At 42.1% G+C, this 23,488-nt stretch overlaps 1 protein-coding gene across 5 annotated transcripts in view; it reads left to right on the plus strand.

The window, feature by feature from the left end:
- Positions 1-23,488, plus strand: part of PATJ (PATJ crumbs cell polarity complex component) — a 150,482-nt gene that overhangs the window by 117,209 nt on the left and 9,785 nt on the right. For 2 of the 5 annotated variants that reach the window (XM_051625064.1, XM_051625061.1), the window contains exons 34-40: positions 12,216-12,299; positions 14,166-14,359; positions 16,093-16,240; positions 17,239-17,325; positions 20,582-20,699; positions 22,295-22,332; positions 22,622-22,744. In XM_051625064.1, coding sequence (XP_051481024.1) covers positions 12,216-12,299; positions 14,166-14,359; positions 16,093-16,240; positions 17,239-17,325; positions 20,582-20,699; positions 22,295-22,332; positions 22,622-22,744 — 792 coding nt within the window. Of the gene's footprint in view, positions 1-12,215; positions 12,300-14,165; positions 14,360-16,092; positions 16,241-17,238; positions 17,326-20,581; positions 20,700-22,291; positions 22,333-22,621; positions 22,745-23,488 lie in introns of all 5 variants that reach the window. The other 3 variants (XM_051625060.1, XM_051625063.1, XM_051625062.1) reach the window with 2 other exon arrangements.

The following is a 23,488-nucleotide window of genomic DNA, read 5'->3' on the forward strand; positions in this document are numbered from 1 at the left end:
CCCATTTATCCAAGTCTCTGGTTATGTAGAGTTTGGATGAAGTGCTCTGTTTAACATGGAGATTGACCTGAGTTATGCTGAAGGCTTAAATCAGCCTGTGTGGCTCTCACTCTGCCAGCCATGCCCTGGTTTGTACCCAGGCCCTTTTTTGTCAAGCTCCTCAGTGCTGAGGAAATTCAAATAGGAAGTTCAGCATTAGTCATCCCTCTGCTTTTTCATTTAGCTGGAATTTGGAAATAATACGTGGCAGTCTGTCAGACACAATCTGGTACATGTCTTTCAGGAGATTTTAATATAAATAAATGAAAATTATAAATATCTGCTTTGCAGAGCAGAGAAGAAAAATGCAGAGGATTTGGTTCTTTAAATTCAGTAAATGGTTTTGGTTAAGTATTATACTTTCATTAGTTTATTCAATAAAGTGTCCTTCTAGGAATTTATTTTTAAAATCTATGTGGTTGATTGCAGCGACTGAAACCCATGAAGGAGAGAGGTCCAACTTCCCACATTTCTGATCCTCACATTGCAGGGCTTACCAAAATGAATCCCTGTTTCTTTTCATATGCCTGAATCTGCTCGTTCAAAGGCAAGCAATGTAGTTTCAGAGGAAACGAGTTGGTTTTGTGGGACCACAGCCTAATCTGATCATCTGCCATGTGCAGAAACTCTCTCTGGGATTCTTCATATCTTGCTTATCCAAAACAATGCGTGCAAACCCTTCTCAAAGCCAGTAGCCAGGGTTGTCTCTCTAGCTGTTGGGATCATCATCACTCTTGACTACTTTGCACTACTGACCTCCAAATCATTTTTATGCCTTCCTTTTTTTCTATGAACAAAATGAAGAGGGGTAAAAGAAAATACTACTCAGGACTGTAGGGAAGTTTGTCTTTCTGGATTTTTTGGGCTAGAGAGGAATATAACAAAATTAGGTACATGGAGCTGAGTGATGGATCTTGTCTTGCTCTTCATAATTTGTTTTTAATTTGGGGATGTACGTGGATATCTTTTGTATTTTTCAGAAAGACAAAATAGATTGACTTGCAGCTTCACTGCTTATGTATTGTGCATAAAAGTTCATCACTTCTGAAGATCTTGTGTGACAGGAATTGTGTATCCAAGACCTCTGCAGTGCAGAGAAATTAAGATGAAGCTATAATTGACTTAAGCAGTTCAGGCTTGGATTTTTAGCTGTTTTTTAAATGGGAATTGTCAGATCAAAGTCAGAAAGAATGTGAGTAGCACCATCTGTAGACATCTCTGCAGGCATGAAAAAGGGATGCTGTCCTCATACTCTTCTAGTTCAGATGCTGCACACAGATGACAGAGGTGAGATGTCCCAGTGGGGCCATGGAAATGTGCTCCATCAGGGACAAGAAAAAGGAAGGCAGGGTAGGGGTGGATCTGCAGGAGCAGTGGCCGTGTGTGCCACAAACAGCTGCAGAGACTTGTTCTTTTACCTTTTTGTCCTCTGAGAAAAGACAGCATGAACACATATTTATTCCTCCCTTTTCTATCTTTATTTTATACGTGCATGTGTGTGTAAGTGCCTACGAAACAATGCAGGTTATCAACCCCAGTTCCTCGGATCTCAGAAGTAATTTATTGGTACAGGGAGCAGAGAGAAACTGTGCCTTGAAAGAACTTGTCAAATCTAAGGGAGCTAAGGTAAGAGTATAAGGGACTCATCTCTGTGGTATTTAAATGCATTTGGTGTAAAAATGTTTGACGGAGTGCTAGTAGGCAGCACTGGTGCCCAGCAGCAGCTCATGTGTGATAGGAAAAGGTCACTTTGGAATGTTTTGGATCTTTATTAAAGATATGATGTGCAGTTCTAGCTTTTGGAATAATCTGGCAGCCTGCTAGAGGGATGCAGTGCTTCAAAATGAAATACAGAGTGCAACTTTTAAGTCATAACCTTAGGAATCTCATCAGAAATTACTAAGTAAAGACTTGAAAAATACAGCCTGTGAGTTGGGAGGTTAATTTGTTTGGGAGGTTGGAAAGTGATGTCTTAACCCTTGTGAAATGTTTTTTTGTTGGGAAGATGACCATGCCATGAAGCTGGCAAAAGCCTTCACATGGCCTGTGCTATCAACAAGGCCTGTGGCTGTGTGCTTAGGGGAGCAGGAGAGCATCAGCTGGGAAGATGTACTTCTAGAAAAGGCACAGGGATGGAAGCATTGTCCATGAGAGTTCTCTTCATGTCATTGAACTTTAGGCTGCTAAAGCCTTGAAGCAGTCCTGTTTTATGTTCTTCTAAGGGTTAATATTTATTTTTTTTCTTTGCTGTCTTTCATTTCACCTTCCCATGTGCCCCTGAGAGAACACAACACATGGCCTCTGCTTTAAAGCAATTAAACTGCAGAGTGGAGCTGGCTGAAATACAGGGCTTCCCATTTGCAAGATATTTTTTTTGTTGTTGCTGTAGTCCAATCAAACTTGTAAAAGTAACCTCAGAGTGGTGGGTTTTTTTAAGAAAAAACAACCCTGTTTTCAGAAACATGCCCAAATGAGGTTTGAGGCTCAGACTCAGCTCCCCAGGACACACAGCCCTCCCCTGGGTGCTGAATTGAGTATAAATGCTTGTCAGCTCCACCAGTGCTAAGAGCAGCCATGAACCTGAGAGGGGTGTCGTTGTCACCTAGCAGCTGCCGGTGCTCCCAGGGCACCAGGACTGCTCCAGCCATGGGATGCCTGGAATTCCTGGATGCTGAGACCTGTTCGGACACCACCTGGGGTGCAGCTCAAGTTGATGCTGGAGCTGCCAGCTCCTAGCCTGGATGAACTGTGACTCTTGGGGAGATGAACAATAATGAGCCAGCCTTGTCATGGCCAGCTGGGACTGTGTGGGGCCAGGAGGGGCAACCAGCTCTGCAGGATACAGACTGGCAGCACCAGATAGTCCAGTTGCTCACCATAAATTTAGGAAACATTCCTCGATTATTCTGCTTTTATCACTGCATTCTGCTTAAGTTGCTTCAAGACAAATAATTTAGTTTTAGGTAATGGGCTTTTCCCTCTGTTTTGCCAGAAAATTTCTATGAGATTTTCTTCTTAAATTGTCTGAGAAAAAGGCATCAAGGAATTGTTTAAGAAAAGGTGTTCTGGTTCTCCTCCAGATGGCACATGGGGTTATATCAGCCAAACCTCATCATCACCCCAGAGCAGGTGAATGCTGTGATGTCTTGTCCAGTTAGCAACGTGCAGTGAGCCATTTTTGAGTGGTGGACTCACCATCCCTGCAGATATTTAAAAGACACGTAGATATGGTGCTGAGGGACGTGGTTTAGTGGTGGACTTGGCAATGCTGGATTAACAGTTGAATTTTAAGGTCTTTTCCAATCGAAACAATTCTATGAATTTCTGTAAAACAGGATTATCAATTTATAGAGATTTTATTCTTGGGAGAACATGGAAAAAGCATCACTCTAAAGTACCAATATTTTCTTAATAGGTGGGAATACTCTTGATTCCAGCTGAATAATTTAGTATTGGTTGAGTTGATTACTCATAGTTATTGACTGTGTATTTGCTGATAATTTGGTGATGAAGATGCCCAGATATACCAGGGAGGACTCAGCAGTTTCAAGGCTGGTACAGGGATATTCACCCCAGGTAGAGTTAGAAAACCCTGGGAGGGGAGGAGAGCCCAGATTCTCTGGAAATCCCAGTGAAGTACTGAAGAAGCACCAACAATATAAAATTAAAAAAGGATTGCTGGAGTGGTGACATAGGGGCTCTTTGGAGTTGGAGTACCTGGGAGTTGGTCAGTAGCTGAACCTGATAGAGAAAGGAGAAACAGCCTATTTTGTCCTGTGTCTTTTATATGGAAACCAACAGGAAACTATTATGCAGAGTTTTCATACTGAATTGTCTACTTTGAATTTCGTTAATTTTTTTCCCCTTTTGCTTTCAGCTGACTTTAAGAAAAAACTTTTTTTAAGGCAATTAGCAAACTTTAAGGTACTCCATCTGTAAAATACAGTGATCCACAAAGCCAGGAAATGGAGCATTTTAGCAATGCTCCAAAAAATAACAGAATATGCCTGCAGTCAGCTAACACTATTTGGTGTGAGAGTTGGTAACCCTGGAGTGGGAGAGGAAAAAGCTTTTCAAATAGCCCAGAAGGCTTTCAGGCTTGTTGCAGAGCAGGGGGAGCTTTGTGGTAGTGGTGGGGATGCAGTTTGACAGAAGAATATTCGGATTCATTCTGTCAGTCCAGGTGAGTCATGCCTTGCATAAACCCCATCTGTTAGGGAAGGGCAAGGGAATAATCAGGAAAACTGTGACTTTAAATTGCAGAAGTTCAAGACCTGATGTTTGCCCCTGGAGCTGTGAGGGCTAATTACCCAGCCAGGATCTGTGTGCTGCCAAGAGCAGGCTGTTGCTAATGCCAAAGCCAAGTCAGATATCTGTTTTGTGCTGTGCTGCAGTCAGCAGTGGGGACCTACCTAAACACGAGGATTGATGTGATTTCTGTGTTACTAAACAAACAGGTTCTCCCTTGGTTGAGCTTTCTTCCCTCCCTCTCACCTCAGTTATATTTAGATCCAGGCAAAAATAACTTCATCAGTTATAGACAGCTGAGATCTGAGGGACTCTGTAGGCAATCATCAAGTGCTGCTAGGACTGAAACTGTTCTGGTGGAATACACTTACCTTGTAACTACAAATGAAAAGCAGAATATTGGCCTCAGGAGGGTTTCAGCAATATATGCCATAGATACTGTTGCTGTTAAGTCTGTCACACAATGAATGGAACAATAGAATGAGGAATCCTAATAGAAGTCCTCAGTTTTTAGTCATGGCTTGGGTATAGTAGAGGAAAGATTTGGAGCTGGGAGGGGAAAAAAATGCAATCACTTCTTCACCATCACCCACATTTATAAAACAGAAGGCAATTTAATGACAGAGTGGTAAATGCATTTAGCTTAATTGTGAGGAACTGCTTTGACTCTTGGTTGGATGATGTTAAAATGAAGTTGGTGGATTCATCATCATTCCAGAAGGAAGTTAGCTTACAACTGCATGAAAAAAACAAACTGCTTTGTACAGCAGTTCTCACAAACGGGAATTAGAGTCGTAAGTTTTGCAAATCCTGTATTTGAGGGGTTTTTGGCAAGGGTTTAGTTGGCTGTACAGCTAACTCGTGTAGCAGTGCCTTGCTTGAAGAAGTTGGTGTCTTCCAGGAGCGTAAATCAACCATAAAATTTAAGCTAACAATATACAAAAGCAGTAGGACATGTCAGAGTGGACTTCAGGAGTATCTTGCTTGCTGCTGGTTGAAACCACTGGCTTTTGGCTTCCTGTGCCATGTGCATTCAGGTTCTCATGCATTCTTTATAACCTGTGTTGTGCACTGTAACTTTTCATATTTTTTGATTTAATAAAATAATGAGAGTGAGAGAGTTAACATTTTAATATGTACTTCTGTGTTTTATTATTCCCTCTAAAATGAGCATGTATACTTTTTGAAAAACTTCGGTTTGCTTTGGCATGTGAGTCACAGAAACATGGCCCTTTCTATCATTCTGACTTAAGTCATATATTTTTACACTAAACATCTTATTACCTTAGTTTTATTATTTCAGAATCAAAGGAGAGCTTGCAAATGTCTATGACTGCAGACCAAAGGAATGTTAATGAATAGTGCCATTGAATTTTCAGGTTTTAGCTTTTCTGATCTTAGAGAATATAAGTGTAAGCAAAAATATTATGCAAGCTGAATAAAATTTAAATAAATAAGGACCAGATGTAACTATAGGGGCCTATAAAATGTAATACAAATATTATCCACTTCCTTAAAATAAATCTGTATTTTAGTATGAAAAATTATATTCATATTGATGTTGTGGATTAATCTTTTTTATGAAAGTTGGCAAGTGAACACCATCTCTTGCAAGGGCTTGTTCTTAAATGGGAAACAGACCTTTTGTTTTGACCTTGAGTAGAGAAGTTTTCCAGTATCATGCAATGTAAAGCATTTCTACATTAACACAGTAATACATTTTTACAGTATATAGCCTGGTTTATTGCAGTAGTGTTTGGCTTAGGGTTTTTGGTGCCTGGTAATGGTTTGTGAATGCAATTGCAACACATTTGAGTGTTAGGAGGAGGTACGAGCAGCACAATGCATTAGATAAACCCCTTCAAGAAGTTAAGTGATTTGCGTGGGGTTGACCTTCAGCTTTTGTTGCTGAACTGTTACCTCTTTGATTCCATTTAGATCTACGCATGGGAGATCATAGATCATAACATAACTGTTGTAATTTCCTCTGCCTACAAGTAACCAGCACCTGGATTTATTTTAACTACTGAGAGATTCTTACATGGGGCTAACTCTTCAGAGAAGCACACTATGCAACTAGTTGATTTCCAGTTTATCTGTGAACCACCCTGTAAAAATGAAATGACAATTTTACTGCTCTGGACAAAGTATTACAAAAGTTGGAAAAGAAATAACTGATGACATTGTACTTGCCCCAGGAAAGAGATAAGTTTGTAATCCTGCAGTCAGCAAAAAACCTTGTAGCTTTGTTATCTTTAATAATGCTAATTTAATATAGCATTTGTAACGCTGTAGGAAATTTGTTGGAAATGTGTAATATTAGCTTAGGAAAACTTGTCAACTAAATCAAAAAACATCCTTTCCTGAATGTTGGTTTATATGTAATGTACTTTTTTGTTTCCTCAGGAGGGTACTGTACTTCATGCAGAAAGCTTCATTGCTTGCACTTAATACATAATTATGATTAGTGGCAAGATTCTTTCACCTAACTGCCGACCAAACTGAAATACAGGCATGTAAAATTAATGTAATTCCAGCAGTTTGCTCTGCCTCCTTTCTAGCACTGCCCCAACATGTAGGTTCCCTAAAATGTGGTGTCTCTGTATTGACCTGGACTTTCAGCATCGTTGTCTTATGTGTGTTCAGAAGTGTCTGGCAGACAGGTCCCTTTTCCCCATAAAATGCTCCCTTGGTCCAAGACAAATGGCTGGCAATGCTCTGGTGGTAGGGAGATGGATCTGGTTTCTACTTCTTGGGGATTGTTTTGTCTGATGATAACCGCCTTAAAATGCATGTCTTGGAAAACATGGCTTGGGATTTTCAAACAACTAATTTCTAACTGAGTATCTTACCCAGTGTCATTCTGTTCTGTTGATTATTGCAGTCCTCAATGTGTAGTGGTTCACCTTACTGCTGTGAAACACCTTTGATCCTACCAAAATAATGGCTTGTAGGCTGAAAGAGCACAGCCAAGATAAACTCAAAACAAAGTTAATGTTAGCTCAGTTAAAGCAACAGCTGCTTGTGAATGATCTGCAGTAGATAAGGACTATTCAGTACTATGCAAGAAGCCTCTTTCCCAAAATTCAGACCTTTTTCCATGTCTAATCCAGCCCACACCAGATAGGTAGGGATTTCTCTGCTCTATTTCTTGTGAGATTTTCCCTCTTGCACACTGATCCACCTTTTCTCACATGGTAGAACTTCATCAAAATATCCACAATACTTAATGTTTGAACCTCCTCCGGGTGTTGTGTCCTTTTACTCCTTTGCCCTCTACTCCCTGCATTTGCAAATAACAGTCTGGGGGCTGCTTTTCAGTGTCAAAGGGCACCTGCCTTGAAAGCTGCTGCTTGTCCTTCTGAAGAACAGCTGCACAGAAGAAAAGAAACACTAGGGAAACTGGCTCAGGAGCTATAAATTTGCGGAAAACATGTGAGCAGTCCAAGCCTAAAGCCAAACAGCCTGTGAGACTTTCTCACCACTGTTTATGGTCCTGCAGGCTTTTAAGGTTTGCTTGGTCAGTGATTTTCCTGAGTAGAAAGCTGACTTTACCACCTTTCTTCTGAAGGCTCCATCAAGACGGTGCTATGTGGTCATTGCCTGAGGTCTCTGCCATACCAGTTCTTGACATTTAAGATACAGAGATTAAGCTGTCACTCTTACTGAATTTAATTCTTAACACGAGCATTTCTATTTGTACTCTTTGCTGCTGGGTGAGTTGATTTCGTTCCCCTCCCAGGTCTCTGAAGTTGTTATAAACCAAGCAGAAAAGGTATCCATAGCTGGGGAAGGCGGGAGGGAGGAACTGTGAGTTGAGTGCTATTCCCCTCCCTCAGACAGAAGGCAATGCAATATAGATCATGCTGTGTACTTTTTTCAAGTTGTGCTTTTCATAAATGAGTTTCAGACTGGGTGTTAATTTGTGTATTTGCTGTTCAGGAGCCATCTCTCTGTACCAGTGTTGTTCTTCAAGGTGTCCACCAAGAGATTCCATGAACTTTTCTGCTTGTCTGCCTTTTCTTCCACAGCCAAAACCTTTTTTCTCAGTCAGTGTGAGAATTGTCACTCATGTTGCTCAAGAAGACTGTGCAATGACTGTGGTATTCTGCTGGCAAAGTGAGATTAAGGAGTGTGTAGCTGTCCCACACCTCAAATCTGAACCTTACCAAATGCCATCTAATGTGCTGTGTTGCAGGCTCAGTACACATTACCACTTGTTAACAGTTTTGGTGCAGATCCTGTACCAAACATGTATGTTCTTGCATGTTTGGGAACTAATCTGGCTTGTAGGTGATTTTTTTAGCCATGCAGTACAGATAATGTCATTGCAGTCAGCTTCATCTCACTGGGCTGCAGGCCTTTTAGTAGCCTTCAGGAGAAGCATTGTTCAGCCAACAATGCTTGACAGCCTCAGCAGTAGCAGACAACTTTCCTCCTATACTTTGTCTTTCAGTCTTTTCATGGTCGGAGAGTCAAGGTTTACGCCTGCAAGCATGGACTTTGTTTGGCATGTTGAAGTGCTGTTTATGTGCCCTGGCTTGTATTCTGCATCCTCCTCTCCCATACAAGAAAAGTTCAACGTTGCATTAACTCCTGAGATATATAGAACAGTCTCAGACTAACAGAGCATTCTTTGACAAAATATACAAAGATTAAAGCTCCAGGTTTTTTAGTGTATTTGTAAACCTTACACAGCATGTGCTTTCAGCAGCTGGATATCTTTCTTTAAACAACCGTGTTCTTGATATATGAGAGTGTTTTCCTTTCCCCCTTCTGCACAGACAGTTTTTGCACCTCTGCCAAGCTACATTGTGCAGTGCCGTGATCTATATGAAACTGGCAGTGAAAGGAGGTGGGGAGGGATGGGAGTGAAAATCTGTCCAGAGCCACAATGAATTCACGGCCTCTAGATGAGCCTGGACACCACTTGCCCTTCCTCCCTCTCAACTGTTTGATTTTGAACTATTTAGGCCTTGACTTCTAGAGGAACTTAAAGCATTCAACTGAATTCCAGGCCAGTGAACAGGAGCTGCAGACATCCAGTAACCAAAACCCATCCTTTAAATGAATGCTGTCTATTGTTTTAGTCATGATAGATCCTAATTTTCTTCTGAGGCACTGAAGGGATGTTACAGTTCAAGTCTGTTGCATGCCAGTACAGACCAGGGTTTGCTTAGATGGTTGGAATGTGGCATTACATGTTAAAATGTTGATATAATTTAAAATGTCCAATAACATCAATAGTTTGTTTCTAGAGATTTGTCATGGATGATCAAAACTAGCAGAGTCTTATCCAGATCCCACTAGATCCAGTGGAATAAGATTTCTGGTTTAAATGCACTTTCAGCTGATCCTGGAAGTAGCAGAGGAAAGATATCTGTTTATCATAGTTTATAAGCTAAGGAAGGTAAGACTATCCTGTTTATGCTTATGATCTGTTTAAAAATCCTAACAGTACATTGTGGACACATTGCTTCACTCTGTTTTTAGTTGATTTGATAAGCCTGATTCAACTACACTATTGAAAAAAAAATAGTTAAGAAAAGCAGTGGTTTGGCAGGCCAGTGAGATGTTTCCTTTGTTGGGGTAGGCACAGACGAAACAGGAGAGTACCTTCTCATGCCATATGTATTTTTAGTGCTAGATCTGGCTTCTAACACATGCAGGAACCTCAGTGTAATACTGAATTGTTGCCTTTTCAAATAGATGATGCAGATTGTTCAAACTGATAACATGTGGTGGTTCCTGAATCTGCACTTGTAGGTATGTGTTTAGTAATGCAGCACTGGGAAGGGCTGGTAACTTCAGTTTGTTGACCATTTTTAAGGCAACCGCAGCTGAAAAACAAACTTAAAGAAATGTGAGTGGAAGCTCCTTGCTCAGAAATTAGGAAATATCAGATTAACTGCAGTCAGAAATTGTTTGATCTGCCCATCTTTTGTACGTGCCCAGTCTGCTGTTACATGGTCACGTTGCCATTTTTCTGCCGAACCTCTTGTTCTTCCCCTGCCCTACTGTGTCCTAGGTGAACGATGCTGTCTTAACATGCTGCTTGGTATTTTGTGTAATCTCACTGGCCCCTTCTGAATGCCTTCCTTTGTTAAGTGTTTTTAAAAAGTAAAAGTGAAGTGTGCTAGGGAAGTTCTAAACCACAGACTTTTTCTCAAAGTTACCCGCCATCAGCCTCAGGTGAAAAACTATACATCACTGTCACCCTCCTGGCTTTCACCCAGGCAGAAGTCTCTTCTGTTGACTTGATTATTTTTAAAACAAAGGTAACCCCCCCAAAAAAAAAGACCCCAGTACCAACCAAACAGAAAACCACAACAACCAAAATCCCACAACTGAGAGAAGATCTAAGACACGTATCAGAGCTGAGATGGATGTGCACGTGTTACTCTGTCCCACTGGTAATGGCTGTTTCCATTATTTCCAGAAAACCCTGCAGTTGCCAGTGGTGTGTATATATATACACTTTATTTTTTTTTAATCAAACCATTCTTTTGATTTTCTTAATTACCTTGGTACACAGCTCGTAGTATTTTGCCTTGGTTTATGTGGATTGCAATCTTGTTTCCCCCATCTGGGACGCTTGTATCAGCTGTAATCCATTTGTGATTAAAATCCTTCAGGCTTTTTTCAGTGCCTGGCGTACATGTATCAAAGAGGAAGCTTGTGAGAGTGGTGCTGTGCTCCAGCAGCAGTGGAGCGGCTGTAGCTACAAGTCCACATCATTAAATAAGGTGTAGTGGGAATGAAAGACAATAATGATCTCAATGTTGTCTGATCAGAGCATTAGCTTAAGGGCATTTGAGTTTTCTTTCAGTTCAAAATGCACCATGTGCCCTGGGAAAGGATCACAAGGCAACACTGGAAGGGGGGGAAGTTAACTCGGTGATGAGAGATGTAGTATCTAGCAGTGTTTTCCAAACACGAAGGTACTTTGTTCTACCCAAGCAGCTTTTTCCTGCTCCAGGAAGGCAGTGCACAGCGGGGCTCACACGCTGGAACCTTGTTGCTTTTTGTTGCAAACGCTGCGGAAAGTCTCTTTGACGTGTACCTCAAAGTGGTGAAGGAACTTCACAACCGTAGCAGTTTGCGTGGGGGGATGTGTCTGAGAACGGGTTATCTGATACCTACGTATCTAATTGAAATCACCAGAGCCATTTTAATGTTTGTAGTGAAGCCGTTTCTGGGTCTTTGCTGGTGACACTGAGGAGAGGAGCACATTTGGCAGAGTGAAGTGACCCATCCTTCTAGCTGTCAGGCCCCGCAGCTCACGCCTTGTGGCAGGATGTTCACCTATTTTTTTTAAGGGGGGGGGGGGTGTTGGGTGGGGAAAGAAAGAAAGAAACAAACCAGAACAATGCAAAGGGAAAGCACCAGCAAGAGAACAGTATGTTCTTTGTAATGCTTTTTCTTTGGGGACATCTATTGCTGGCAATAAGATTAAATCACTGAAACCTTCCCTGAAGCTACATCTGCCACTGCCTACATTTTCCAACCTCAGTAATAAACTAACATTTGCCATTGTTCATTTCTTCTGGATTTCATTTCTTGCAGATTTAACCAGCCCTATTTACCACAAGGCATTCAGTTCTTGCTTAAACCTGAGATCAATGCCAAGTCCCTAAAAATATTCATAGCTCCAAAAAATCTGGTTTTAAATAATGTCATAAAAAGTAGGCGATATTAATACAGCAGTTCACACTGAGTTCATGTACTGCTGATGCCAATGCATAGAAGTGATGGAAGCCTAAGAAGCTCCAGACAAGACTGGTGGTGAAGAAAGTCCTTTTTTACCTTTTTACTAGTTACCTGTATTTTCATAATTTTGTGGTTTATATTGTATTTTGGGGTCTGTGGGGTGGGTCCTGGCTGCCAGTTTTGGAGGGAGGATTCACACCACCCCCTTCTTCCCACAGGATGCCATAGTGATCCATGAAGTGTATGAAGAAGGGGCAGCAGCCCGAGATGGCAGGCTTTGGGCTGGCGATCAGATTCTGGAGGTAAATGAGTCTCTCCATGAATATACTTGCTTGTATCTTGGTCACATACGGTTTTATTCAGTACAGTGCAGGTTTCTTGCAGGGGAAAGAGGGATCAGTGGGTTGGATCTGTACTTGAAGCTTTTTTTGTTACTGAGAACGTCCTGACAAATTCATATTTCCTTATATATTCATATAAACTGAAGGTACAAATTGAGAATATATTAAATTTAATTGAGCAAGGAAGTTCTCGAGTTACATAGTTCAGTTGTCATGTCCAATAGCTCAGGATTATTCCTCTGTTTAATTTTTCATTTGGAGGCCTGTGCTGCCACTTCCTCTGCAAACGAACCAGTGAGCTGGGGCGGGAGGGCAAGGGTGGCCACAGCTTGGGAAACCCGGGAACACACGGAATTGTTTCTGCCAATAAATGTCATGTTTTTCCCCTGCAGACAAGCATGGAAACCAAGGAAGGAAAGGGTTAAGAGAGAAGTGTTGGGCTGCAAATGAAACTTTGGTCAGGCAGGGGTTCAGCAGCTGCTTCCAGCCTCTCGCTGTCAGATCAGGACAAATTCCCAGCATGGCCATTAAGGCTTCGGTGTGTAGGGTTAGAAAAATAGCAAGGGATACTTGGGGAGTTGTCTTTACAGCTCTTGCACGGAAAATATTTTTTTTAGCTTTCAGGCTGAGTGTTGTTTTTGTTTTATAAATAACCGTGTATTAACAGAGCACAATAATTAGGGGATAAAAATGGGGAAGGTTAATTAATTCTTCTCTGGCCAAACAGGAAAGTGCTCATGTTTCTGTGCCATAATATTGTTGTTATTTCAGTTTTTAAAAGCCGTACTAATGAATCAAAAAGATGACTCAGAATTCGTTTCAGATTAGTATGATAAAGCACACACAGATGCCTATGTCAAGAAAAGAATACCAGTGCAAAATATAAATGTGTGCAGAATTAGTACAAAAGAATATAATTACTATAGATTAGGCTTAATTATCTTAATGTAAAATTAAGTATGATTATAACTTTGCATGTCTAGAAATACTGAGAAGCATTTTCATTGCCTTAAAACTTACCATGTTATATAAGTGGATTAACCTTGTATTGTTATTAATTTATCGTTCCTGCTGCTTCCTAAGGAGACTTCTAAAATTTTTAAGCATCAGTATTTTTTTTTTAATTAAGAAATAAAAGATGGCTTTTGTCAACAGAATATTGGCAAAGACCTTAAAGGGCATCTGTGGATCAGACTTGGCAAAATTAGGAGATTAAGTTTCAAGTTGCAAATAGTTTTTTTAAAATACTTGAGCATTCAATCAGAACTTCTTGTCCTATCTGATATTACTAAAATGCTAAAATATTTCCAGGTTATTATAAGAGAAATGTAACTGAGTGCTCCAGGAGTGGTCTTGTGTGCCATCTATTGGAACAATGCAAAATAACCATTTACCATGTCTTGCCTGGGCTTCACCATTGCCATCTGCTCGTGTGTCTGATTCCTCCTGTCTTCAGCTGGGCAACGTGGTTCAGAGAAGGAATCTGAGCAGTAAGAGTTTAGGAAGCTCAAAGAAGCACATCCCACTTTGTCTAGTCATGAGAAAGAAGCATTGCTTGAAGTTTCAGCTGTTGAAAAGCAGGGAAGAACACCCACAAAACTTGCAGACCAAAACGTTTTGATTACTGTGGTTTACTCCAGGCAGCGGCACAAAAGACTGAACTCACTCAGCAGGAGATCCAGGAGCTCAGCCTTCTGGAAATGGGATCACTAAATTAGAGTGCCAAAGGGTGTCAATTTGAGAGATTTTCCCTGTCACACAAGGGTAGGGTGTGATGAAAAGATCATTTATACATGTCATTTGGAAAGAAAACACTGATTATTTCAGGTGAACGGGATCGATCTGCGGAGTGCCAGCCATGAAGAAGCTATCACTGCCCTGAGACAGACACCCCAGAAGGTGCAGTTGGTTGTTTATAGAGATGAAGCACATTACAAAGATGAAGAAAACCTGGAGATTTTCTATGTAGATATACAAAAGAAAACGGGCCGAGGACTAGGGCTCAGCATAGCTGGAAAACGGTAAGAGCATCTCTGCTCAGACTGTGCTTTGGGTGAGGAGGAGTAGTTTGCTTTTTGCTGTATGAGCAACTGTAGCCCTTAAAGGCAATATGAAATAAAGGAAAAACTCTGCAAGGAACAGAGTTTTCTAAGCAACTTCAAGGATGCCCTGGGGCAGTGGTCCTGGCTCCTGTATCAGAACAAGCCTTGGCAAAGGCTACTGCTGCCCAGGAGGGCTCCCACCATGGGGCGAGTGTCCTGCTCAAGGGGAGTGGGGCCAAGTGGGCACATGCAGACCCAGGAGGTCAGTGTTCTGCTGGCCTCAGTGTAGCTGTGTCTCAGGGCTTGGAAGCCCTGGCCATGGCTTTTCTGATTTCAAAATGGGAAGAGAAACCTCCTTCTTTCCAAATAGCAGGACATGCCTTTGAAAATGGATTTGTGAGTTAGGTCTAGCTCCTGCTCTTGTTCAAAGGGACCAATGTCAGTGGAGGGTAAGAGGCTGAGTTAGACCCAAATCCTGAACCATATCAAAGTGACAGCACAACATTACAGACAGCAGCTTTGTGAGTGCAGAGCCTGAGATACAGTGGTAGGTAACAGCAGCTTAATAAAATGCGACTTTTTACTGATGTATTTCTAAACCATTGCTATTAGACCATTTGAACCAGGGCATTGCTAGATTTAATCTTTCATTGCTAGAAGAGATTTACAGCATGCCACTGGTGAGCACTCCTTCAGTGCTGGTGCACAAGAGTCATATGGTTGCTCTTCTGCATTGCCAAAGAAAATTTATTTTCTCAATTACAAATCATTGTGTCATTATCCTGGCTCTGTCTGGTCAGTAAAGTTTCTGCAGCAGTTTTTTACAAGAGTGGTAATGTTTAACCCAGGTGTTGTGAGCAGATTGTGGGTTGGGTAATTAATTTAGCTTATGTAAATTACCCTACAGATGGTAATCACAGTCTCCAGCCCTCCCATGTTTGCTTCTGTGCAAAACTTTCTCTACTATTGCTAAGTGGTTTCCTTGTGGGGTTTCCCATCTTAGAGGCAGCCCAGTTTCCCAAGTTGATCAAATGATACCCAGGTATAATTCAGGCTGTGGAGTGTTGTGTCCTTCAGGCTGCAGGACACCAAACTTTGGCACTGCAGCCACCACCCGTTCATGCCATAGTGATACCCAGGTCCTGTGGCCCAGGGAGGGGACTCCTCTGCAATAAATAAGCTAATAAATAAATACATTCCTCCCATCTGTGTGGCCTGCCACAACACTAGGTTTTCTGCTGAATAACTCATGTGCAAACTATAAAAGTATTTTCTGCAGATATCTCCCTGCTCTTATGTTGGGGGCCTGCAGGGTTCTAGGAAAAAAACTGAGCTGAACCTTTAGAAGAAATATATAAAAAAATAAAAATCTGAGGCTGAATAATTCATATCAGGCCCGTTAGGAGATAATATAGCTCAATCTTAGACTGATCCGTGGTGTTTTATTCCTACAGATGGTATTTTTCATTAGTCTGTATGGATCATACAGTTGGAACTAATGGTTCAAGGGGAAAGACAGTGTTAAATATAGCAAAACATGCCTTGGTTTTAGTACTCTTAGATTTTTTACACTCAGATGGTTGAATAGTGTAAAACTAGTTCTTCCTCTGCTCACAGGTTTCTTTTAATGTCTCTTAAATGCAAGTAATCTAAATTGGTCTCCCAAAGAATATTGGATTGTGTAATTAGCCATATGCTTCTTGCATTGTTAGAAATGGAAGTGGAGTGTTTATCTCTGACATTGTTAAAGGAGGAGCTGCAGACCTAGATGGAAGATTAATTCAAGGAGATCAGATTTTGTCTGTAAATGGAGAGGATATGAGAAATGCCTCACAAGAGACTGTTGCCACTATACTTAAGGTGAGTACGTAATACATTTTAAGATATTGAATTGCAATTACTGACACTAGGCAAGGTAATTGATGCTGAAGTGCTGTTTACACATATGCAGGACAGATCAAACTGATTATCAAGAGAGGAATTTCCTCTGAAATAACTTTGGGAGATTCATTTAAAATTACTTTTCCACACGTATTTACAAGTGGGATGATATGAAGTGGGAAAACAAAGACACATCTAGTATTTAGGCATTTATTTGTAAATGCAGCTGTGTATTTCATACGTTAGAAAAATATTTGGAAACCTGAGAGTCATACAAATCAGAATTGAAATCCAGTTCCTTTGAGAGGGCAGGGGATGGCCTGGCTGTGTGTGCCTGATGTTGGCTTCTCCATACAGCTCCCAGGCCCCACAGACTGCACCAAGGCTGAAAGGATGGTTGGGTATGATGCTGCAGACCCGTTTCTATTCCAAAATGCATCTGGAGACAAGAGCTTTTTCCCCTGCCATCAACACTGGTGTTTTTGCATATCATTTCTTCCATTCTTGAAGGGAAAGGCTAATCATTTCCTTGTTTATTCCATTCAGCTGGAACTTGGTTAGCCAAAAGTTTATCTATTTAAGAATTGGAAATAGGTGATAGGAGGGTATATTATTAAGTTGAATGTGTATGTGTTAAATTTGCCCCTTTTCCACAGTGTTTTTCCTCTGAATTGTTTTTTTCATAAGGATTGTTTTATGGGGGCTTTTTGTTTATTTTTCCTGAGTGTTTGGCCATCTACAGTTTCCCAGTAGGTGGATTTGTACTGACTTCACCAACCAGGATAAGTTTTCAGAATAAACCTAAATCCAGGGGTGGGTACTTTTCTTATTGTCTAAATCCAAATGTTAATGTTTTGAGCGTTCCTTGTGGTTTTCTTCACGGAGCTGTGGTGCTGAATATAAACATAGTTCTCTCCAGGAGAGCATGAAATATTATATGTCTACTTAAATGCTGTACATTGTGGTTTTCTTCCAAGTGTGCCCAAGGTCTAGTGCATCTTGAGCTTGGGAGACTGCGAGCTGGATCATGGCTGTCATCCCGGAAAGCCTCTGAAAACACTCAGGTTAGTGACAAATTCATATGAACAAAATGGAGCTGTGAAGGGCAGGGCCTGGGGATGGAGCACAGGCTCAGTCCTCCCATAGACACTTCTCACTGAGGATGTGGAACAGAATATTTTATTCCAACAATTTTCTGTGCTGAACTGCAAAGGAAGTGTCATGCTGAAATGCTGCTTCAGTAGAAGAGCTAGTTAATGTATTTTTTTGTTTAAGGAGTGTCTTCCTGAGACACACCAAAACCACAGAATATCTTTCTCAAATAATGATGCCCAGAAATTTTTCTAGACCTGCCAAAAATGCTGAATGTATTTTCTGCAGCTGTTTTGTCAATCAAAATGAGTTAATGAAACTGAACTGTATCTTTGCCTATCTTATGGCAGAACCACAGGAGAGCTGCTTTCTTCTAAAAGAAAACACAGAGCAATTTCCTGCTTCACTTGCTTTTTACCTGAAGCGAGGACAACAATTCATTTTTCAATCAGTGCAGGGCTTTTCCCCTCTCTCTGTGCCTCCCAGTCAGCTCAGACACCATTTTTGTTAAAGCCTGGGTACTGCAAGGGAAAAGAACACAGCAAAATGACTTAGAAAAACTTTTAAAAATGGATTTTCCTTCTGAAGATCAGCTGCTTTGCTGTGACATCAAAGTTGCCATTGTCCCTGAGAGAGACAAGCTGTGGTTCCCAGTAGGACTGTTGCTCCTAGAGTGTTTTGCCCCCTCTCTGCCCAGGGGCAGCTGTCAGGGACCCAGGAGACATAACCTGCACATCATCTTCCTCTCACACTGATGTGTGAGATGGCAGGAGAGGCTGCACACTGGTGGGATCCAGCCAAGCCACCACAGATGCTGAAAGGACTTAGTCTTGGAAATAGAGAAAGCTGTAGGTAGCTTAGGGGGGATGTAAGTTAAAGCAGGAATGCTTCTAAGGAGGCTTGTCCTTGATGTTGTGCATGAACAACCCAAAAAGGGTGTCAAAATCATTGTCATGTGGCATGATTTCTCAACTTCCCGAAGGCCAGCAGCAATCCAGCCTCCATTCTGGGTGGGTGAAGTGTCAGGGAGGACTGAAGCCATGTGGGAACAGCTGGGCTGAGCCCAGCTTTAAAAATAATCACTAAAAATCATTGGATAAACATCTGCACTGCATGCAGCAGTCAAGGAGAAATGAAATAACAGAGGAAGATTATACTGATGGCTTTGAGTAACAACAGCAGCCCTGAGTATTACCTTTTGGGGCTACTGGATCAACAGCTTGCCTAAGCAAGAGCAGTGTAATCAAATAGTGGTCAAAAATTCTCCACCCAGTTTTACTATATAAAACTCATAGCTGAAAGGGAAGGAAAATGCCATCATATCTAGCATGAGTCTAGGTAAAAAAATCAGATCAAGCCTCATCCCACTTTCTTTGTAGCATAAGAGGCTTTTTTAGGAACCTGGTCATTTCTGCATTTCTTTTAATACAAAGAAACTTAATTGCTCTTCCTAATGCAGAGCTGTTTGAGAGCCTTCATCTTCCTGCTCCTAAGTGACATGGTGATTTTTGAAAACTGAATAAATGTTTCTCAGCAAAACCATTCCAAAAGTTACAAAAATCTTGGCAGATAATGCAGAAAATCAGCTTGAATGATTTGCACAACTGTGAGCAATGTTTTAGAAGCTGCTGGCCAAGAGCATCCAGAACTTTTGTCCTCACTTGGCTTTTTTCTTGGTCCATTGCATACCTTTAATGATCAGAAATATCAGCCTGGTGGTGCAGGACAGTGACTTCTTTCACATGCGTTGCAAATTGCATTAACTGACCCATGAATTGGCAACTGGAGGTGGAAGTTGTGCTCTGCCTGTTGTTCCTCCCTGACAGCTGCACACTGGTCAGTCAGGACAAATGCTTTTGATTCACTGCCTCATGCATTTAGAGGGAGAGAGCTCTGCTGTGGATGGAGAAGTATAGACCAGACCTTTGTTTTGTATAAGGCAGCTTAGTGGAAAAGGTCTGGCCCTCCATAGGACCTGTTGTTCAGACACACTTCCTAAATTGATAATCGTGTTGCCTGCAGGGGCAGTCTCTGAAGATGAAGCCAGATATGGAGATAGGGAGAAGGAGGGCTGGAAATGGATGGCCAAGCATTGGTACCATGCAGGAGAAGCTATCCTTGGAGGCTCTCCCTTTGCTCACCTGGCATGTTATTCTGGAAATAAGAGTAGGTTCTTGGTCAAATAAAAGGAGCAGAGTCAATTACAGGACCTTGTAATCAGACAATATATTCAGCCAAAATTACAAAGCCTGTAGATTACAGCTGTGTAGCAAGATGTTGTGCTGTCCTTTGTCTTAGAACCATAGGACTGTTTTGGTTGGAAGAGACCTTTAAGATCATTGAGTCCAAGTGTTAACCCAGCACTGCCAAGGCCACCACTAAACCATGTCTCTCCAGGGATAGTGACTCCACCGCTGCCCCTGGCAGCCTGTTTCAGGGCTTGACAACCCTTTTGGTGAAGAAATTGTTTCCAATATCCAATCTAAACCTCCCTTGGCACAACTTGAGGCCATTTCCTCTTGTCCTATTCCTTTTTACTTGGGAGATCAACCCCAACCTTGCTCCAGCTCTCCTTTCAGGTAGTTGTAGAGAGTGAGAAAGCCTCCCCCCAGCCTCCTTTTCTCCAGACTATAAACACCCCCAGTTCCCTCAGCTGCTTCTCGTAAGACGTGTGCTCCAGCCCCTTCCCCAACTCTGTTGCCCTTTTCTGGACATGCTGAAGCCCCTCAATGTCCTTCTTGTAGTGAAGGGTCCAGAACTGACTCTAGGATTTGAGGCACAGTCTCACCAGTGCCACATGCAGGGGTAAAACTGGGAGAGGAGCTGTTACGTGTCCTGCTGGGTGCCTCATTGAGGGTGAAAGGCCTGTAGGGTGCACCATGGGGAAGATGCCCACAAGCTTCAAGGGCAACCATCATCTCCACTTCTCCTCAGGAATAAGCAGAGAATCTTGCTTCCTTATGCCCTCTGGAGCAGACCTCAACAAAGTATGCACTAGTAGTGCAGATAACAGGGTGCAGTTCTGTAGTACTGGGAGCAGCATAATGGGTGGGACCAACCTTGGTATGTTCCAAGGAAATGAGGTGGGAGGGGTTTGCATTTGCATGGCCAATGTGGTATTTCCAGTCTGGCTGGCCCAGAGCACAGCTGCACCCGTATGCTGCAGAAACTGGAGTAAACTCAACGACTGGATTTGACTCACAGGTTTTGGTTTATTTTTAACTTCAGGCAAGCCAGCAGAATGTCCATAGCCACTTCCACCCTGCGCTTGCTCCGGTCCTCTCTACCTTACAGAATTTTGTCAGCACAAAAAGATCTTCAGCGGATGTGTCTCAGAGAAACTCAGGTATAAGCTGGGCAGCTGTCAGAATAGCTGCGTGTTATTTGCTTTATATTTGTACTGGTTTAAAAGCAAAGCTGAATACTTGAATCTTGTTTTCCTACTCAGCCTCCCAGAAGACGTACCACTGATATTTTAAGACCCAAACACTTCCCAGCAGATGACATTATTTTTATATCTACCCGTAGAGCAATGGTTCCTCTATTTAAAGTGCAGAATTTCTGTGCCCAGCTATTCCCCAAAGTCCTCCTGGGAGGCTTAGCACAGGCAGGGTTCTCACATTAGAAGCAGTTTTCTCAGGGAATAAAGCTGCCACCACTTAATTTATATCTTTGTTGCTCTTGAGTGTATAAAAGGGGTGTTTTGTAGTGAGAAAGTCACAATGCTCAGTTTGCAGTTTGCAGATTTAGCAGGTGCTAAATCTACAGCCTGTGGTAGCTCGTGGAGAAGCTGTGCATTTGTGTGCTCTGACCTGTGTCAAGCTGGTAACCTTCATAGAATCACGGAATCACTGAAGTTGGAAAAGACCTCTAAGATCATGAAGTCCAACCATCAGCCAGCTAAACCATGCCCTGAAGCCTAGCTGACATGAGGGTGTTGGGTTGAGAATTGGACTTTTGACGGTCTTAGAGGTCTTTCCAACCGTCACTCATGTCTGACTGTGGACAGAAGTAGAAGACATTTCTTCTGCCAGTTTGCCTGCACTGGAGGAGACGTGGCTTTTCGGGCAGTCTACCTCGTGCTGTCTGGAGCGTCCCTGCAGCTTTGAGGACATGCCTGCACACCCTGATGCAGTGTCCCCGGGGCTGGGCTCTCCACCGCCGCAGCCCTCGCTGCGCCGTGGCCGTCTGCGCTCCCAGCAGATCCCACACGGGCAAGGGTGTGGCAGGCAGGAACAGCCAGATGTGGCATTAAGAATCTTTAACTTTTGAAAGGGACTAATTCTGAAAGGTTCTTCAAATAGTTTAATTAAAGATAGAATTCCAGGTTGGTATAGCAGAGCCCAGGATCTGACTACACCATCAGCTCCCTCGGCTGTTTAGTCCCAGTAGGAACGACCCCTTTGAAGTGTCCCTTATATTCATTTTTCTTTTAATATTTTGAGTACTTTTAAATGCCCTGTGGTTAGATATACACCAGCCAGATTTCCTGGCTGTCTGTTATTTACTAATGCAGCAAAAATGAGAAGAGGAAATCAATGAAGCCTCAGGCCAGCTGTGTGCCCTACCCTTTGTGGTAGGGACACCACGATTTATGAATAATAAGCCAATCTTTAATTGAGTGAAAAGCACAATAGGGCTTTTCTTCAGGCCAGCAGAGTGCTGCTATTCAATAGATTGGGTGAGCAGGGGCTGTGCCACAATGGGTGTCACAGTGGCATCCGTCAGCCGGAGCGATTCCATCCGTATTCATCTCGGGGTGAACAAGGGATCCCATCCTCCCCACGTGAGCGGCACTGCCTGCTTTGGCACAGGAAGGCTCAGCTTCTGCTCAGTGATAACTGACTAGGCAGCAAGGGACCATTGTCACCTGGCAGTGTTATCTCTTAATTATATTATCTCTTAATTACAGAAGCTAATTGTTTGTTTCTTTATTAGTAGGAGCAGATATGGGCCCAAGGACTGTGGAGATAATGAGGGTCAGTGAGTTATTTTCTATCAATTCAAAAAGCTGACGCCTTTAACTGAAATTGTTAATATTTGTAGCATATCTCAGAAGCAAATTTGCATTATTTACCTTTGCAAGAGATTATTGGATGAATGGCTGTGCAATGGAACCTACATGTGTGAGGATGTGTGTGCCTGTCAAGCCTATCTGTTTTCTCCCTCTTCCATAAATCAAATGAGCCAATTATTGCTGTACCCTGAGTATTGACCTCGACAAGTTGCTCCAATTGCAAGTGTTGGGTTTTTTTTGCTTTGTTTTAGGGACCAAATGATGCACTTGGTATCAGTATAGCAGGAGGAAAGGGAAGTCTGTTAGGAGATATTCCCATCTTCATTGCTATGATTCAAGCCACTGGTGTGGCTGCACGCACCCAAAGACTCAGGGTGAGTAGAGGGGTCCTCTCAATATTTCATATTTCCTCTGCTATGTGTGCCACAGAGAAGGAGTCACAAGCTCTCCTCTCTATGCCATCGCTGATAATTTTTCATAGACTGTGCTGTCTTAAAAAACAAAACAAAACCCAACAAAAAATAAACAGAAAAACCCCACAAACCCAAACCTGCCCTTCTCTTCATCTTGGGGTAATGACAATGGTTACCCTCATTATAAAGTTGTATTAGGAGAAAGAACAGAGATGCTTTTGTGGTGTCTTTGAATGTGTATGTTCATCCAGACCCATGGAGCATAGCAACATGCTCTCTGGAAATCACAGGAGTTTTGGGCACTGCAGCCTGGGTATCATTTAAAGCTGAAATCAGATCAGAAATTAGTTGTTTAGTCTTAAAGCCCTTAGAAAGAAATGCCAAAGTAAGGCACTTAAATCAGACCCACAGGGTATGGGGGTTTCTAGGAATGACCATGGTGAGCACTTTCAGTTTTGGAGAGTTTCAAGGAATCATTAGTATGGAAAAGAACTTACTGTGCAGCTGCACAGGATTGCTTTGGCCCCCGAGGTTCATTATTACACACTGCTACATTCACCTTATGTCTCTAATAGAATTACACAATAACACTAAGTGCCAGGGTCAAGATCTTTGTTATGTATAGAAGAAGAAGTTATCTAGGTTAATTAGATTAGTATCAGAACTGCCTGCTTTCCTATACTGCGTTCAGGACCTGCACAGTCT

Source organism: Apus apus, chromosome 7 (assembly GCF_020740795.1).
Source record: "Apus apus isolate bApuApu2 chromosome 7, bApuApu2.pri.cur, whole genome shotgun sequence".
Taxonomy (NCBI): Eukaryota; Metazoa; Chordata; class Aves; order Apodiformes; family Apodidae; genus Apus; species Apus apus.